This window comes from Mustelus asterias, chromosome 3, assembly GCF_964213995.1.
Source record: "Mustelus asterias chromosome 3, sMusAst1.hap1.1, whole genome shotgun sequence".
In the NCBI taxonomy this organism is placed as follows: Eukaryota; Metazoa; Chordata; class Chondrichthyes; order Carcharhiniformes; family Triakidae; genus Mustelus; species Mustelus asterias.
The window spans coordinates 144,857,769-144,877,698 of record NC_135803.1 but is presented as its reverse complement, the minus strand read 5'-3'; the positions used below and the strand labels follow the sequence as shown (position 1 = coordinate 144,877,698).

The 19,930-nt window shown below is 43.4% G+C and overlaps 1 protein-coding gene across 1 annotated transcript in view; it reads right to left on the bottom strand.

Moving 5' to 3' along the window:
- Positions 1-2,138: 2,138 nt before the first annotated feature.
- celsr3 (cadherin, EGF LAG seven-pass G-type receptor 3) overlaps positions 2,139-19,930 on the bottom strand; it is a 269,844-nt gene continuing 252,052 nt past the window's right edge. The window contains exons 33-35 of the mRNA XM_078210174.1: positions 19,165-19,338; positions 5,469-5,678; positions 2,139-3,172 (exon numbers count right to left, since the gene is read on the bottom strand). Of these exons, the coding sequence (XP_078066300.1) occupies positions 2,139-3,172; positions 5,469-5,678; positions 19,165-19,338 (1,418 nt within the window). The remainder of the gene's footprint in view (positions 3,173-5,468; positions 5,679-19,164; positions 19,339-19,930) is intronic.

The following is a 19,930-nucleotide window of genomic DNA, read 5'->3' as shown; positions in this document are numbered from 1 at the left end:
AAGCAGCAGTGCTAACCACTGTGCTACCATGCCGCATCTCATGCTCATCCTAGCCAAATTCAAGATGTAAAATTTATGGTTCGGGCGGTCTCTGTAAAGTACTTTAGTGTTTCTAAGCTGAACCATAACAATCTTGAGATTTGTTGTGAATCATAGTTATTTGAGCAATAGTAATGTTAAAAATGAATGTTTTAGTATTCACATCAAAGATTCCTTTTTTAGGCATAATGGGGGCCAAATGCATAGCAACTGCAGAAAGATACTGCTTAAATATGATACTTAGCTTTTTAAGCGAGACTATTAAAAATGGGCACACTTTTTGTTCACAGTGGGAACCAAGTTCGAGATACCAAAGCTCATTATACTTGGGAGGTATACAACTTAATTTAACCAAAGACTGATCCAATGCACATTCCAGAGATGAAAGGGCAGCATTCAATCCAGTGATTCATTCTTTCAAACTCCAACCCAATGTAGGCCGGATTCTCCGACCTCGCCCGCTGCTGGGATTCTCCAGTCCTGCAGCAGTGAACGGAGATTTGACTGGAGCGCCAAATTCTCTGTTCTCGCTGGCAGTGGGGCATGAACAGCTGGAGAATTCTGGCCATACTTTCTGTTTCCTTGCACATCTTTTTCTCTTCATATATGCCAAATGCCATCTTATGACTTTAAGGAATCATTTCCTTGAAGTCCAAGGATTTTTTTTTCTGTAATCAAAAGTAGTGTTTTCAGAATTAGTAACAGAATAGTTAACATATTTATAAGTAACTCATTCAGTTAAATGGGGTTAAAATGCCGGATCTAATTTTAATCAGGCCTTTTACATTTGATAGATGTATAATACCTCAGGTAAAACCAAAAACTCTCTACGTGGGAACCACATCTTTATACTTTGACACAGACCAGTTCGTGCATCGCCCCTTGTGTTGTATTATTGGTTACATGTATTACATAGAATTAACAAGAAAGAAAGCGGCCATTTGTCTCAGCTGGTCCATGCTGCTCTTTATGCTCCACACAAGTCTCCTTCCACCTCCCTTCATCTAAAGTAACTAAAAGCTTACTTTTCAGATGCCTCAAAGTGTTTGACTGTCCTCAATAATCGCTTACCTTCTCAACCAAGCTTCTTGATCTTGGAACTGTAAACTTGTTACCTATGTTTCTGCATGAGTGGGATTTGATCCAAGATCACGACATGAAATTTAAATTCCACAGAAAGAAGAAGAAAGACATATTGTACTGTCTCCCACTCCACTTATTTCCCAGACCCTCAAAATTGTGGAACACCTACAAAAGGTTGTGAATGTAGCCCAATCCATCACGCAAACCAGCTTCCCATCCATTGACTCTGTCTACACTTTCCACTGCCTTGGCAAAGCAGCCAGCATAATTAAGGACCCCACGCACCCCGGACATTCTCTCTTCCACCTTCTTCCGTCGGGAAAAAGATATAAAAGTCTGAGATCACGTACCAACCGACAAGAACAGCTTCTTCCCTGCTGCCATCAGACTTTTGAATGGATCTACCTCGCATTAAGTTGATCTTTCCCTACACCCTAGCTATGACTGTAACACTACATTCTGCACCCTCTCCTTTCCTTCTCTATGAATGATATGCTTTGTCTATATAGCGTGCAGAAACAATACTTTTCACTGTATGCTAATACATGTGAGAATAATAAATCAAATCAAACCTCACATCCTTCAGTCTTCCTCTTCCTTCTGCAATCAACAGGCTTTTAAAATTCAAGCATGGCTAATGGCTACGTCTTAATTTCCGTGTCTTGTCTTTTACTGTCTTCAGTCTTGTCAGTGTGTTTTACCATGGGCCTTGGCCCTTTACCTTTCTGTTTCACATTAAGGTGAATGCCAGAGTAAAGGGAATGTCTGATGTTAAATGGCAAGAAGTAAATTAGGAAGAAATAATCAATCAACACCAAACCTGGATTTTAAAAGTCTTGAAAAAGAAATGTTGAGAGGTTCCATAATTTTGAGGTGTTGTTACTGCCCTTATTGCAGACCATTAGTATATTGATACTGTTGTTCACAATTAAAAGCATTTGAACCTACAACTCAGATTACATATATATTGCTATACTGGTCCATTAGTCATAACAATTTGCATTCCAAGTCTGTACTTACTCTGAATCTGGCGAAATCTCCGAGATGCTATGTGATGTTGCAGAGTGTGGGGTTGAAGGGCATGGGGCAGATGTCATTGAGGAAGTCTGTGCCCCAGAAGGGGTAAAAGTAGTCTGTGGGGCAGAAGGAGTGGTGGTAGAGGGAGCAGAAGAAAGGGCAGAAGAATTAAAAGAAGCAAGAATGGAGGACAGAATATCCAACTGCTCTGTAGAAGGCTGTCGGCTAGGCAAGGACCCTAATTGCTCTCTGGAAGGCTGTCTTCTGGGAAGAGTGTTTAGTTGTTCTCTGGAGGGATGCCTGCTAGGCACTGCCTCCAAATGCTCTCTGGACAAGTACCTGCGAGACATTGAGTCGAGTTGCTCTCGTGAAGACTGCCGACTTGATGTTAGACCTAGTTGCTCCCTAGATAGTTGTCTTCTAGATAGTGAATCTAGATGTTCTCTGGAGGGTTGTCTATTTGACAGTGCCTCCAAATGTTCCCTGGATGCATGCCGACTGGGAACAGTGTCCATCTGCTCTCGAGACATTTGTCTATTGGGTACTGTGTTTAGCCATTCCCTGGACATTTGTCTCACAGGTAATGCATCTAGATGTTCCCTGGAACCATGCTTCCTTGGTATTGTGTCTAGCTGTTCTCTGGACCCATGTCGACTGGGTAATCTGTCCTGATGTTCTCTGGAAGCATGCCTACTTGGGATTGTGTCTAGCTGTTCTCTGGATCCGTGTCGGCTGGGAACAGTTTCTAGTCGTTCACGAGATGCATGCCTGCTGGAGAGTGCGTCCAGCTGTTCCTTGGACATTTGCCTCCTAACTAGCATGTCCAACTGTTCACGGGATGAATATCGGCTGGCCGGTTGAGACAGACTTCCAGCGCCTGAGTACATACGGCCATAGGAGGCTGCCGGAACGACCCTGGGACCTAGCGTTGAAGTATTGTACCATGGCAATTCCATCTGCATTCTGTTGATGGAAGTTGAGCTTTCGTTCTTCAGTGTTGCTGATGGGTACTGCATCCTGTTTTTCAGGATACCTAGGCAAAACATGCAAACATAGTGAACACTGTTTCATGATTTTATACGCTCAAGGTGGGAGTTGATAATGCAGCCTAATTAAATTAATCCCATTTTGCAACTGCCTCAACTGCAAGTCAGGCAACTGCAGAGTGACAATAATTGAATTCAGTGTCCCAGGATACCCACTAGTGACTGCTATCTGATCACCTCTAATCCAAAGAGCATAGCCCGGATTTTGCGGTTGTAATGACAGGAAACTATCAGGGTTACCATTATTAACCAGTGAAACTGACAGCAGTTTATGTGCTGGAATTTTACCACCCCGTCCGCCCTGATTCTGGGGCGGGCGAGGCTCGCAGAAAGACATTCCCCGTTGGCCTCGGGCGGGATCTTACGAGCCTCGGGTGGGCGAGGTGGTAAAATTCCAGCAATGGTGTCTGCACATGCAATTCCCTGTTCTTCCACAGGGAGCACTGTTTAAGTACTTGCAGAGGGAAATCAATTAGGAATCACTGAACTGATGTGAGCGTCCACACTTTATGCCATTATTTGCAATATAAAAACCTTTTTAAAAAGTTACGTCTTGCTGAATAAGATGTAACTGGGATTTTCACTGTATTATGTCATAGTTATTGATGAACAACCTTTCTGGCACTGAAAAACTGATTTTATATTTATGGAATGTCACATTTTGCCATGCCATGATAAAAATTCCATTGATTTTCTTAAATAGTAAAAAGGTTAACATTTATGATATTACAGAATCTGCCTTAATCCCCTGGGTATGTCCCAACCTTTATTTCACTTTCTGTATAGTTGTAAAAAGTGAATCAAAACCTGCTTGTTGTTTGCCGTCTGAGAGAATTGGCTACTGTACCTACTTGCTGGATCTCAAAGATCCCTGAAGCTGGGGCCAGAATGAAATGAATGTCAGAAAGGTGAAATCCATGTCACAGAACTCACTACATCCTTTTTGGGTAGCTTTCTTTGTGGTCAGCAGTCAGCACCGTTACTTCATTGTTGACAACAAAATCTGGACCATACAGTGTGAGAGTATTCAATACAACAGGATCGCATTTTGTTCTCAAAGACAAATCGTCTGCCAGTAATTCTCTCTGGAATCACACTTGCAATTCTTCACCAGACAGACGGCTGATGCCACCCAGATATATCAGAACGTTCAGTGCTAAAAAATTAGGCCCAAATAAGAGGCACTCTATCCCTTACACAGCAATCTCTCACTCAAAGGGTGAAGATCAAAGAATTGAGCATGGAGGTAACACTTTTAACATTGCTAATGTTGATGTACATGTAATATTCATTCATGGAATGTGGGCGTCGCTGGCTCGGGCAGCATTCATTCCCAATCTCTAATTGCCCTTGAGAAGGTGGTGCTGAGTTGCTTTGATATATTTTAATTAAAAATTAACTGGGTTCATTATGACACTTTCATATCAGAGCATTGCTTTGCAGTATGACAATTACATATCAGAAAGTGTTATTTGGTATGATGGAATATAGCAACCATAACATCCTGGTCCGTTATATTATCATTTACCATTATTGTAAAGCTTAGCGCTTTCACGTTTAGATTTACCCTGAACACTTCACCAAAGAAAAGCTTTGTTACAAGACTATCACGGTTCCAGGGGTGTGGATGACGTTATTCAAACTTGCACTGCATCACAGCCTCACATATGCAGGAGTCCAATAAATCTGTAAAATGTTTGTCTGTTCAAGCCATGGGATTCAATGTGAGCCTGTCTACTGGCATAAGCAAAACAGAAATGCAATAAACTTCCCCAGTTCATACACTTGCATTTATAGTAGCGATTAACACAAATCCAAAGCACACTTTTGAGCCCTTATGTTATCCTTAATGTATGCCACTGCTTACTGTGCACGTCATGGTCCAATATTTATTCAGCAATATCAGTAAAACATATTATTTGGTTATCATTTTGGCGTTTGTGGAATCTTACTGTGTACAAATGAATTGCTACATTTCCTTATGTTATAACATTGACTATACTTCAAAGTGCTTCTATGATATGCTTTGGGATGTCCTAAGTACACAAAAGGCGCTATATAGGGGCAAGCTTTTTCTATTTCTGGCATTTCCTACTGCTTTGTACTTTGCATCTTGATTTTTAACAGTCATTCCTCATTATAGATCCCAGAGCTCTCAGTCAGCTATCCTGCGGATCTTCTCTACTGGTCCCTTTAATGGATCCCGCATTTACAATATCATTGGACTAATCCTCCACGAATGCTGAGGACTCTTTTCGCAAGCTTTTCTTTGTGACTCTTTACCTTTCCTCTGTCGCTCTTGCTTGAACAGATGGGTTGACGCATTCTCATCACCGCTCGTAATGGACACGTCAGGTTGGTTGTTGTTGGTGGCATCCTTATTGAAATCAAGGCCCAGCTTCCTTTCTGAGCCCCACTTCTGCAGTGAGCAGGCATGAACTTCACACTCACCCAGTGCTGGCCAATAGGATATTAAATCATTGCCATCACAATCTGTAAAATAAAATGAAGCATTTTACAGGCTCTGCCTGCGTCAAACAAAGCAAAGTGCAAGTTCTGTGAAAATTTTATCACAGCAAAGAATTAGCTCTCACACAGGCTAATTTTCGGAGTATCTGCTCTGAATACAGAGCCTCTGTTCGGTGGAGAGGAGAATGTAAAATTGAACCGGTGGACCTATTTGTCCATGGCACTAAATGCCACATTTTGTATGGAAAAGGAATTTCAGGTTTTGGGAAAGGCTACGTGCTGTGGGTGAGTTTAATCCTCAAACATCATGCAGATGAAATTCCTTCCTGGCTTTTGGCCTTTTCCAGCTCTATGGAGGCTGGTCCATGTAAAATGGACTCTCAACAATCCCTGTGACCTATTTAGCTGAAGCCGATGCCCGCAGCAAGATTCTTTTTTCTCATTTAGCATTGATATTTATTTGTGCTTTGGTCCCTACACTATCGTTTGTTGTTGAGTGCAATAGTGTTGCATTTTCTGATGCTTGTTTTGGGAATAATTTTCCCACAGTTTTCTTATTCCACACTGAAACAGCAGTAGGCACAATAGTGCAGATGGGAATTCGTTTGGGGCCTTGTGATGCCATTTGGATGTGAAAGGTGAGTTTGCCAGGGCAATAAATGTAGGTGCACACCCACATTTACAGACCATGATATCATGCAGATTGCCTGTCCCAGAGGAACACTCTTCAAATGGCGATGTAGATATTTATACCTCTGGATCCACCATTGGTGACTGTTGCAAATCAGTGATTCACCTTTCCACTGAAAGAACAAGTGAGTGGTTGTGTTTGGCAGAGGCAACAACGTTCATTTTCACTTTGAGACATCCATCAACTCAACCAGCACAACATTGCTGGATGTCAATGTCTCTGCATGTGCAGGGTGCAAAAAGTAGCAGCCAAGAATTGTGCAGATTACTGAACTATGCTGCCAGCTCTGACAGTAAGAGGCAATGCTGTCTTGTGGAAGGACTACCCTTCAGTCTCAAATAAGGCTTGCCTTGCATCCATCCCATTAGGGAACAGCAACATATGTACTCTGCCATCCACCAGGGGCCAAACTTTGAACCACTCTGAAACTTGCCCAGATTCTGTTTTCATCTACACATCTTGGGACACTAAGGGGCAATTTAACATGGCCAGTCCACCTAATTTACATATCTTTGGATTGCGGGAGGAAACCGGAGCACCCAGAGAAAACTCATGCAGACACAGGGAGAACGTACAAACTCTACACAGACAGTAACCCAAGCCAGGAATCAAACCTGGGTTGCTGGCGCTGTGAGGCAGCAATGCTAACCACGGTGCCACCCCGTTGCCTCCACATGGGATTTCTGTTCAATCCATTTCTGTCTGATATATTTTCTCCCCCATGCACAACCTGCAGCTTGGCAAGGGCTCACAAATATTTCAGATACATCCGGAAGCACAGTAAAGATAAACAATTTTTGCAGTCTTTTGTGTGCACATCTTTTCACCTTTGGGGTTCTGGTCAAATCTGTGTATGGGATATGGTCCCTGGGGTTAGCTGGTTCAATGTCAGAGCTGTGTTGACACGTTACACTAACTAATCATAAGTGTGCTGTCACCCCAATGTGCTGTTGATTAACTCTATCAGGTTTTACCAGACTTTGCAAAATAAGGGATAAATTGTGTCCTTTAAACTCTGCTCTTTAATCGATCATTTGGTAATGCGACAGGAATTTCCCAATCACTACTGATGATAATTTGTACCATTTATATTCAGAGCAAATAATTTTTCCTATTGTTTGTGGTAGTTAGCTGCAGTATTCTCAGAGCACGACTTACGTCTAATAATGGGTTAAACAGAAAATCTGAAAAACTGCAAGTTTGACAAAGACAGCATAAAGACATAAAGCATACCTTTAAATTGTTGATATATTTTTCAACCTAATCCTTCCTACTCTTCAATTCACCAAAGGGGGTTCCTTAACCTTCTTCATACACACACTTATCTGATAAATAAATGTAATTAATCTTCTACCAGTGACACAAACTACAGAAAGCTTCACTTGAGAAGCCAATTAAGAATTCACAAGTTTGTTAACGAGTTATCAAATGGAACAGTGCTCAGTGAAATGACTGATCCCAGGCCAATAACTTGAATAATTACTTTTACTTGGACATTTTACAGTATTACAGAATTTTCTTGCCCCACATATTTTAAAAGGTAAAAGGTAAGAGGCTGAAGAGTACAAAACACCAAAGCAAACATAAGATGCCATTCAATAGGTGAACGAGTTACAATGCACATTAGTTTCCATCAGCATCCCTGGGTTTGTCCTGTCCCATTAGCAATACAAATCCCCTTCCTGCTTCCCCCAAAGGCAGTGGCACAGTGGGGAGGGAGTTAACATGGGCGTCCTCAACTCTGACTCCAAACACTAGAAAGTCTCATGACATTAGGCCAAATACGGACAAGGAAACTCCCTGATTACTTAACCAGTGCTGTCCCTCAGTTTATGAATCAGTACGCCATGTTGAACACCAGATGGAAAAAACAAGGACACAAAATGCTCTCTAGTTGGAGAACCTCCATAAGACCATAAGGCGTAAGAGCAGAAGTAGGCCATTCAGCTCATTGAGTCTGTTTTCCCATTCAATATCATGACTGATCTGATATGATAATCCTCAACTCCACTTTCCCGCCTCATCCCCATAACCCTTGAGACCTTTACTGATTAAAAATCCGTCTATCTCAGCCTTGAACATACTTAACGACCCAGCCTCTACAGCCCTCTGCGGTAAAGAATTCCACAGATTCACTACCCTTAGAGAGAAGAAATTCCTCCTCATCTCTTAAATGGGTGATCCCTTACTCTGAGTCCCTCTGGTCATAGAGTCATAGAGGTTTACAGCATGGAAACAGGCCCTTTGGCCCAACTTGTCCATGCCGTCCTTTTTTTTAAACCCCTAAGCTAGTCCCAATTGCCCGCATTTGACCCATATCCCTCTATAACCATCTTACCCATATAACTGCCTAAATGCCTTTTAAAAGACAAAATTGTAACCGCCTCTACTGCTACCTCTGGCAGCTTGTTCCAGACACTCACCACCCTGTGTGGAAAAATTGCCCCTCTGGATCTTTTGTATCTCTCCCCTCTCACGTTAAACCTATATCCTCTATGTTTTGACTCCCTTACCTTTGGGAAAAGATATTGACTAGCTGATCTACGCCCCTCATTATTTTATAGACCTCTATAAGATCACCCCTCAGCCTTCTACTCTCCAGAGAAAAAAGTCCCAGTCTATCCAGACTCTCCTTATAACTCAAACCATCAAGTCCCAGTAGTTCTCCCTTGGAGAATGCTTACCCGAAGATCAGAGACCGAATGCCTGTGACCGATGAAGTGTTCCCCAACAGGAAGAGAACGCTCTTCTCCACAAGGCGGCCTTCACGACACACGACAGCGCAGAGTCGCTGAGCAGAGACTGATAGCCAAGTTCCGCACACGAGGACAGCCTCAACCGGGATCTTGGGTTCATGTCACACTATGGGCCTGATTTTACCAAAACCATCATTTGACTGAGTATAGCATCAAGGAGCCTGAGCAAAACGGAAGTCAATGGGAATCGCGGGAGAATTCTGCACTGGCTGGAGTCGCATGTAGCTCAAAGGAAGATGGTTGTGTTGTTGGAGGCCAATCATTGTAGCCCCCAAGATGTTCTTGCAGAAGTTACTCAGGGGCGTATCCTAGGACCAACCACCTTTACCATCACCTTACTCTTTGATTGCACAGTGCTCAGCTCCATTCACAACTTCTCAGATACTCAAGCAATCTGTGTTCGCATGCAGCAAAACCTGGACAACACTGAGACTTAGCTGATAAGACATTCACATCACAAAAGTGCATAACAATTACCATCTATAACAAGAGAGAGTCTAACCACTACCCCATGTTATTCAACTGCAGTGGATTTTCCAAAGCCTCCACCATTAATATCCTGGAGTCACCACTGACCAGAAACGTAATTGCGCCAGCCACATAAATAATGTAGTTAGGGAAGTGGGTCTGAGCCCAAGTATTCTGTGGTAAGTGACTTACCTTTTGATTTTCCAAACTTTTCCCACCATCTACAAGGTACAAGGTGGGAGTGTGATGGAATAATCTCCACTTACCTGGGTAAGTGCCGCTTTAGCAATACTCAAACCAACACTATCCTGGATGAAGAAGTACATTTGATTGCTGCCTCATCCACCAATTAAACAGTCATCAGCAAAGTGCCTACTATGTGTACTTTTTACAAGATTATGCTGCAGCAACTTACCAAGGTTTCTTCGATAGCACCTCCCAAAGTTGCGACATTTACTACTAGGAAGGATAACAGCCATGGGTACATGGGAACAACATCACTTCCAAGTTTCCCCGGCTTGGTAACATATTGCTGTTCCTCCAGGGCTACTAGATCAATATACCTGAAAGGAGGGTTTCCTGACACAGTATGTAGATAGGCCAACGAGAGGCGAGGCCACATTGGATTTGGTACTGGGTAATGAACCAGGCCAGGTGTTAGATTGGAGGTAGGTGAACACTTTGGCGATAGTGACCACAATTTGGTTACGTTTACTTTAGCGATGGAAAGGGATAGGTATATACTGCAGGGCAAGAGTTATAGCTGGGGGAAAGGAAATTATGATGCGATTAGGCGTGATTTAGGATGCATAGGATATGGAAGGAAACTGCAGGGGATGGGCACAATTGAAATGTGGAGCTTGTTCAAGGAACAGCTACTGCGTGTCCTTGATAAGTATGTACCTGTCAGGCAGGGAGGAAGTGGTCGAGCGAGGGAACCGTTGTTTACGAAAGAAGTTGAATCTCTTGTGAAGAGGAAGAAGGAGACTTATGTAAAGATGAGACGTGAAGGCTCAGTTAGGGCGCTTGAGGGTTACAAGGTAGCCAGGAAGGACCTAAAGAGAGAGCTAAGAAGAGCCAGGAGGGGACATGAGAAGTCTTTGGCAGGTAGGATCAAGGAAAACCCTAAAGCTTTCTATAGGTATGTCAGGAATAAAAGGATGACTAGGGTAAGATTAGGGCCAGTCAAGGACAGGAGTGGGAAGTTGTGCGTGGAGTCCGAAGAGATAGGAGAGGCGCTAAATGAATATTTTTCATCAGTATTCACACAGGAAAAAGACAATGTTGTCGAGGAGAATACTGAGATACAGGCTATTAGACTAGATGGGATTGAGGTTCATAAGGAGATGTTAGCAATTCTGGAAAGTGTGAAAATAGAAAAGTCCCCTGGGCCGGATGGGATTTATCCTAGGATTCTCTGGGAGGCTAGGGAGGAGATGGCAGAGCCTTTGGCTTTGATCTTTATGTCGTCACTGTCTACAGGAATAGTCATGATGTGGAGATGCCGGCGTTGGACTGGGGCAAACACAGTAAGAAGTTTAACAACACCAGGTTAAAGTCCAACAGGTTTATTTGGTAGCAAAAGCCACACAAGCTTTCGGAGCTCTTAGCCCCTCCTTCAGGTGAGTGGGAATTCTGTTCACAAACAGTGTATCCAGACACACGGAACAGCCACGGGGACCAAATTCGCACCTCAATATGCCAACATCTTCATGCACAGGTTCGAACAAGACTTCTTCACCGCATGGGACCTTCAACCGATGCTATACACTAGATACATCGATGACATTTTCTTCCTTTGGACTCATGGTGAACAATCACTGAAACAACTCTATGATGACATCAACAAGTTCCATCCCACCATCAGGCTCACCATAGACTACTCTCCGGAATCGGTTGCATTCTTGGACACACGCATCTCCATTAAGGACGGTCACCTCAGCACCTCACTGTACCGCAAGCCCACGGATAACCTCACGATGCTCCACTTCTCCAGCTTCCACCCTAAACACGTTAAAGAAGCCATCCCCTACGGACAAGCCCTCCGTATACACAGGATCTGCTCGGATGAGGAGGATCGCAACAGACACCTCCAGACGCTGAAAGATGCCCTCATAAGAACAGGATATGGCGCTAGACTCATTGATCAACAGTTCCAACGCGCCACAGCGAAAAACCGCACCGACCTCCTCAGAAGACAAACACGGGACACAGTGGACAGAGTACCCTTCGTTGTCCAGTACTTCCCCAGAGCGGAGAAGCTACGGCATCTCCTCCGGAGCCTTCAACATGTCATTGATGAAGACGAACATCTCGCCAAGGCCATCCCCACACCCCCACTTCTTGCCTTCAAACAACCGCACAACCTCAAACAGACCATTGTCCGCAGCAAACTACCCAGCCTTCAGGAGAACAGTGACCATGACACCACACAACCCTGCCACAGCAACCTCTGCAAGACGTGCCGGATCATCGACACAGATGCCATCATCTCACGTGAGAACACCATCCACCAGGTACACGGTACATACTCTTGCAATTCGGCCAACGTTGTCTACCTGATACGCTGCAAGAAAGGATGTCCCGAGGCATGGTACATTGGGGAAACTATGCAGACGCTGCGACAACGGATGAATGAACACCGCTCGACAATCACCAGGCAAGACTGTTCTCTTCCTGTTGGGGAGCACTTCAGCGGTCACGGGCATTCGGCCTCTGATATTCGGGTAAGCGTTCTCCAAGGCGGCCTTCGCGACACACGACAGCGCAGAGTCGCTGAGCAGAAACTGATAGCCAAGTTCCGCACACACGAGGACGGCCTCAACCGGGATATTGGGTTCATGTCACACTATTTGTAACTCCCACAGTTGCGTGGACCTGCAGAGTTTCACTGGCTGTCTTGTCTGGAGCCAATACACATCTTTTTAGCCTGTCTTGATGCTCTCTCCACTCACATTGTTTCGTTTCTTAAAGACTTGATTAGTTGTAAGTATTCGCATTCCAACCATTATTCATGTAAATTGAGTCTGTGTCTTTATAAGCTCTGTTTGTGAACAGAATTCCCACTCACCTGAAGAAGGGGCTAAGAGCTCCGAAAGCTTGTGTGGCTTTTGCTACCAAATAAACCTGTTGGACTTTAACCTGGTGTTGTTAAACCTCTTACAGGAATAGTGCCAGAAGACTGGAGGATAGCAAATGTTGTCCCCTTGTTCAAGAAGGGGAGTAGAGACAACCCTGGTAATTATAGACCAGTGAGCCTTACTTCAGTTGTGGGCAAAGTTTTGGAAAGGATTATAAGAGATAGGATTTATAATCATCTAGAAAGGAATAATTTTATTAGGGATAGTCAACACGGTTTTGTGAAGGGTAGGTCATGCCTCACAAACCTTATTGAGTTCTTTGAGAAAGTGACCAAAGAGGTGGATAAGGGTAAAGCAGTTGATGTGGTGTATATGGATTTCAGTAAAGCGTTTGATAAGGTTCCCCACGATAAACTATTGCAAAAGATACGGAGGCATGGGATTGAGGGTGATTTAGCAGTTTGGATCAGAAATTGGCTAGCTGTAAGGGTGGTGGTTGATGTGAAATGTTCATCCTGGAGTTCAGTTACTAGTGGTGTACTGCAAGGATCTGTTTTGGGGCCACTGCTGTTTGTCATTTTCATAAATGACCTGGATGAGGGCGTAGAAGGATGGGTTAGTAAATTTGCGGATGACACTAAAGTCGGTGGAGTTGTGGACAGTGCGGAAGGATGTTGCAGGTTACAGAGGGACATAGATAAGCTGCAGAGCTGGGCTGAGAGGTGGCAAATGGAGTTTAATGTGGAAAGTGTGAGGTGATTCACTTTGGAAGGAGTAACAGGAATACAGAGTACTGGGCTAATGGTAAGATACTTGGGAGTGTGGATGAGCAGAGATATCTCGGTGTCCAACTGCATAGATCCCTGAAAGTTGGCACCCAGGTTGATAGGGTTGTTAAGAAGGCTTACGGTGTGTTAGCTTTTATTGGTAGAGGGATTGAGTTTCGGAACCATGATGTCATGTTGCAGCTGTACACAACTCTGGTGCGCCGCACCTGGAGTATTGCGTACAGTTCTGGTTGCCGCATTATAGGAAGGATGTGGAAGCATTGGAAAAGGTGCAGAGGAGATTTACCAGGATGTTGCCTGGTATGGTGGGAAGGTCTTATGAGGAAAGGCTGAGGGACTTGAGGCTGTTTTCATTAGAGAGAAGAAGGTTAAGAGGTGACTTAATAGAGGCATACAAGATGATCAGAGGATTAGATAGGGTGGACAGTGAGAGCCTTTTTCCTCGGATGGGGATGGCTAGCACGAGGGGACATAGCTCTAAATTGAGGGGTGATAGATAATAGACAGATGTCAGAGGTAGGTTCTTTGCTCAGAGTAGTAAGGGTGTGGAATGCCCTGCCTGCAACAGTAGTGGACTCGCCAACATTAAGGGCATTTAAATGGTGATTGGATAAACATATTGATGATATTGGAATAGTGTAGGTTAGATGGGCTTTAGATGGGTTTCACTGGTCGGCGCAACATCGAGGACCGAAGGGCCTGTACTGCGCTGTAATGTTCTATGTTCTATGAACTGCCGCCTATCAGTACTGTGGGAGTATTTTCACCACAGGGGACTAAAGACGACAATTGGGAACCACCTTTTTGAGAGCAATTAGAGATGAGCAACATCAGGCCTTGCCTGCCATGCCTCCACTCCATGAACGAATAAACATTGTGCTGTTCCAATTTGCAAAATGACCCTTTAGTCCCCACAGCTGCTCAAAATGAGCACCCTATATAAGGTACCTATATAGAAAAGAATCTGTTTTGAGGGGAATCGACGGAAACATGAGCAAACACAAAGGATTTCTCCACAAGTCGAAAGCCAGAAATCTGAGACCAAGAAACTTCATTAGCTTGTCCATGTTTTCTAACAATCTCAGAGACTGTGTGATAGAAAACCTAAAAAAGGAAGAAATGTTATTAAAATAGGGGAGGAGGAGTAAAGGAAATGAGGATAATGAATGTTATGAACTTACAATCAGAGTTTGAGAGTTCAGAAGGATGCCATTCAGCCCATTATGCCAGTGCCTACTTTTTCGAGGAAATTTCCAATTTAGTCTCACACCTCAAATTTTTGCCATTCTCTACAAATTAGTTCTTTTTGAGTCCAATTATTAAAAGTTCTTACAGAATCTGATTCCATCATGCTTTTCGCAATCCACTATTTTTAAATCTATGACCTCTGGTTACTCAACCACACCTCCTTCTGGCTGTCTCAAAACCCCTCATTATTTTGGATACCTCTACTTAACCTTACCTCTTCGAAGCTGAACAATCCCAGTTTTTCCAATCTCTCCTAAGTCTGTGTGGAATCTATTGCACTACCTCTACGTCATCAGGTAAGTGAATTAGGTTAGCCAGATGCGATTTGCTTTTCGCAATCTGTGCTGGCTATGCTCGTTAACCCATGCTTCTCAAAATGAATGTCCTCAACATTAGACAGTGCGAAGGGAAGTGGCAGGTTACAGAGGGACATAGATAAGCTGCAGAGCTGGGCTGAGAGGTGGCAAATGGAGTTTAATGCGGAAAAGTACGAAGTGATTCACTTTGGAAGGAGTAACAGGAATACAGAGTACTGGGCTAATGGTAAGATACTTGGTAGTGTGGATGAACAGAGGGATCTGGGTGTCCATGTGCATAGATCCCTGAAAGTTGGCACCCAGGTTGATAGGGTTAAGAAGGCATACGGTGTGTTAGCTTTTATTGGTAGAGGGATTGAGTTTCGGAGCCAGGAGGTCATGTTGCAACTGCAAACTCTGGTGCGGCCGCAATTGGACTATTGCGTACAGTTCTGGTCGCCGCATTATAGGAAGGATGTGGAAGTGTTGGAAAGGGTGCAGAGAAGATTTACCAGGATGTTGCCTGGTATGGTGGGAAAATCGTATGAGGAAAGGCTGAGGGGCTTGAGGTTGTTTTTGTTAGAGAGAAGAAGGTTAAGAGGTGACTTAATAGAGGCATACAAGATGATCAGAGGATTAGATAGGGTGGATAGTGAGAGCCTTTTTCCTCGGATGGTGATGGCTAGCACGAGGGGACATAGCTTTAAATTGAGGGGTGATAGATATAGGACAGATGTTAGAGGTAGGTTCTTTACTCAGAGAGTAGTAAGGGCGTGGAATGCCCTGCCTGCAGCAGTAGTGGACTCGTCAACATTAAGAGCATTCAAATGGTTATTGGATAAACATATGGATGATATTGGAATAGTGTAGGTTAGATGGGCTTTAGATTGGTTTCACAGGTCGGCGCAACATCGAGGGCCGAAGGGCCTGTACTGCGCTGTAATGTTCTATGTTCTATTAATCTGTTATGGTTTCCCACCACTTTACATTTCTGGATTACAAATGGAGTGTTAATCAGTTTTTGTAACTTGCTTTCAAAAATAGGTTTTGTTTCATATTAATATTCAGTCTGAGTTTATTGTAAGAAGCCTGGTTAAAGCCTCTTTTATCCTGGTTCTAATAATTATGAAAGTAAACATTTGGCCATTTTGGTGAATGAATAAAACATTTACATCTGTGGTGTGACCTGTGGAGTTAGTGGGGCTAGAGAAGCTGCGCATTCCTCCCATCCCACTTTTAACACTTTGAACTGAGACTGTGCCATGTTCTAGATTCTCTAGCCAGGAGAAACAACCTCTCACTCATATTTACACCTTTGATTTTTTTTTTGTCTCCTTTCATTGCTACTTTTAACCTAACTATTTCATGAATCACTATTCCCCTGACATTCTCCTAGTGGAAATCACTGCACCTGCTCTACTTAATTGCCCAGAACTAGATCCGGAACTTGCACAAATGCATAATTTATATCAAACTACGAATAATTTCAGATTGCGATATTATGAGCTATGCTTAATATAACTATACTTAAAATTCTCTTTGTATAGCTCTTTGTATAGAAGTTCCTGCTCTATCTTGCTTTAGCCAAGATTTGAAGCCAGCACAGACAATTGAATTGTTAGTTCCCTGTTGGCTGCATGGTAACAAAGTGAAATAGATTTGAGTAGCCTGAATCCACCAGCCAATGGGCTATTCCATGCTGCCAAACTGGCTGTAATCTGGCAGCCTATATTTTTTTTGTTGCTTTTGATTTATCCAACTCTACCAAATGCTCCATCTGGGGCACCAGTTCCAGTCGCCTTCAGTAGTTAGTCCAAGTAGCTATTCTTCATGCATAAACTCCTCGGCCTTTTGGCTGAGATGCAAATGAGATCAAGCCTTGGAGGAGGAAGACCTGCGCCTCCTCCAATTAGCTTGGCTCATGTAGATCAGGCCCAAGACAGGGTAGAGGCTTGCATGCCCTGTCTTGTCAGCCTGGATCGGAAATGTCTCAACTTGTTGAGACTATGATTTGGACTTGATTTGATTGAATTGGAAAAGTATAAAAAAAAGCTCAGTTCATCTCAGTAGCTATTAGGCCATGGAACCCAATCCTGCACTGGACTAATGTCCACATATGAATTTGATCCAAACATATTAAATGTTTGTACAATAACACTCGCAGGGTGTAATTTCTGGTCTCAAGAGGCCTCATACAGTTTACCATAATTTATTTACAAGAGCTGTTTTACATTCTGGTAAGAGGAGTGTTTATGAGGGTGTCGAAATATTCAAAACACTATGTACACTAGTGAGTGAATAATGAGGTGCTAAATGCATCTGCTCAGATAAACAATTAACAGATTATAGCATTTACAAAGGAGGGATATGAGTGATTAATCAGCTGCTCATGTGTATTTAGAAAGTTATATTCTTTATTATACACCTAATGTATTGAGCTAATACTGAAAAGAAAGAAATGACAATAAGCAATTAGTTCCTCCAGAAGCAGGGAGCAGCAAACTGTTGCTCTACACATTTTATCAGTTAGCGACAATTCTAATTTTAACCTCAGTGAAGTAGTTTATTTATTAGTGTCACAAGTAGGCTTACATTAACACTGCAATGAAGTTACTATGAAAATCCCCTCGTCGCCACACTCCGGTGCCTGTTCGGGTACACTGAAGGAGAATTTAGCATTGCCAATCCACCTAACCAGCACATCTTTTGGATTGTGGGAGGAAACCCACGCAGACACAGGGAGGACGTGCAAACTCCACACAGACAGTGACCCAAGCCGGGGGTCAAATCCCGGTCCGTGGTGCTGTGAGGCAGCAGTGCTAACCACTGTGCCACCATGCTGCCCATACGGGCGCGCTGAAAGCAAGGCAACTGGGTGGATAGGAACATACAGTAAGGGAGAAACCGCCCAATTCTGCACTAATTCATTTAGCCAATGGAGAATTAAAGAGGCTCCATTAAGGGGGTGGGTTATGTTTCTCCTTCTGCAGTTTCCCTCTTTGTATTACACCCAGGCAACACAATAACCACAGGTCACATGAATTGCAGTATCTGTACTATTACTGATGTTTCTCAATTGCTACTGCCTATGTTCCATGGTTTAGAACTGCTAGTCAGAGGCAGCCTAGCAGATGCTTTAAGGAGAATTTAATGCTGTCCCAGACTTGCACTGCTAACTTTAATTGGGGCTATTCATGACATAACTGAGATAAAATGTTATGATTTCAATTGGGGAGGTGAAGAGGGCTGGGTCTGATTTTTATAATCTATCTAGCACTGGATGAATCAAGTTTTCAATAACTATACTTGGAGTAGGTATCTTTTGTCCAAATTCCTTTCCATTCTTGTCAATGCAGAACCATTCATATCCTCCATAAATCCCATTGTGACATATCTATTCCTGAAACCAAACTTCCTTGTGACTTTGCTGTGAAACTATACAATTAATAATAAACTATAGATCTCGACCTTGACAACAGGCAGCAGTTGAGATTCAGTCCGGGAGACCTGAATTTACAGTGGCTGCCCAGATGGAACGGCAAGCCTGGTTTTAGAATGTGTGCCTGCCTGGATACAGTTTGATCACAACAGTTAAACACTTAAATATTTAGGACGTCGGGAGGAGAACAGCCTCGTGCTCTGCATTGAGGGTTGGTCAGTTTGCAAGGGTCCAAAGTCCAAAGGAAGTAATGCAGATTTGACGCTGCATTGGATTCACACTTGACAGTATGTCAAACCAAAGTGATGTGAATCAACATACTCAAGGACGTGTCGCTCCAATTTCATTCAGAATCAGCTTGGGCCCTGGCTTTTCTAGTTCAGTTTCGGTGCAAGACTAAAGTCACTTTTATGGACATCAACACACAGAGTAAAATGTTCTTGTGTAAAAGTTGCATTGATTCAAACATTAGTGTCAAAGTTAAAAAGGTTGTTTCCTAACCCAATTTTACACAGAAACAGCATATAGTCAGCATCTGTCAGGGTTGAATCTGAACGCAAACCCCAGAGGTTAAAGGACAGTGCGGTGATAAAAATGCCCAGGACAGACAGGAGAACTGTCCTCTATTATCTCTTCTATCAAAAGGGAATGTTTTGCTTTTAATCCACTTTTTCAGCTAAAACCCACAACATTCGCGTTAAATCCAACCAAGCATTGTGCTTCCATTTGCCATTTTCTACTCACCTTTAGGGGTTGTATGCAGGGGGTCAGTAAGCAGCCGTTCACTGTTTGCTGCTCGCTTAAATCGCCGTGGAAACCGCCCTCGATATCGTTCATTCTCCTCGCTCTCTGATGATGCTAAAGAAAGACTACGCTCCTCATCCAGTGACAGATCACTATCAGTGTCGGAATCATGGTCTGTGCACAGGAATGATAAAATTCATTTAAGATTAAAGACTAGACAGGACAGTTCCTTTTAGCTCACCAGTAAGCCAAGCGGTATGCTGTTGTGGGCTATTCCAAGTGTTACCAATGGCAAGATTACCTTCAGGTTCCTTAGCCCCATAACCTAGAAATTATTGCTGGCAATATAAGGGAATGAATTGTGAACAGATACATTCATGTGCCATTTCTTGACTGCTATTTTAATACTAACAGGAATCATTTACTTTGCCATCATACTAATAGATTCATAGAATCCTACAGTGCAGAAGGAGGCCATTTGACCCATCAAGTCTGCACCGACCACAATCCCACGCAGGCCCTATCTCCATAACCTCATGCATTTACCCTAGCTAGTTCCCCTGACACTAAGGAGCAATTTAGCACGGCCAATCCACCTAACCCACACATCTTTTGGACTGTGGGAGGAAACCGAAGCTCCCAGAGGAAACCCACGCAGACACGGGGAGAACGTGCAAACTCCATACAGACACTGACCCAAGCTGGGAATTGAACCCGGGTCCCTGACGCTGTGAGGCAGCAGTGCTAACCACTGTGCCACCGTGCC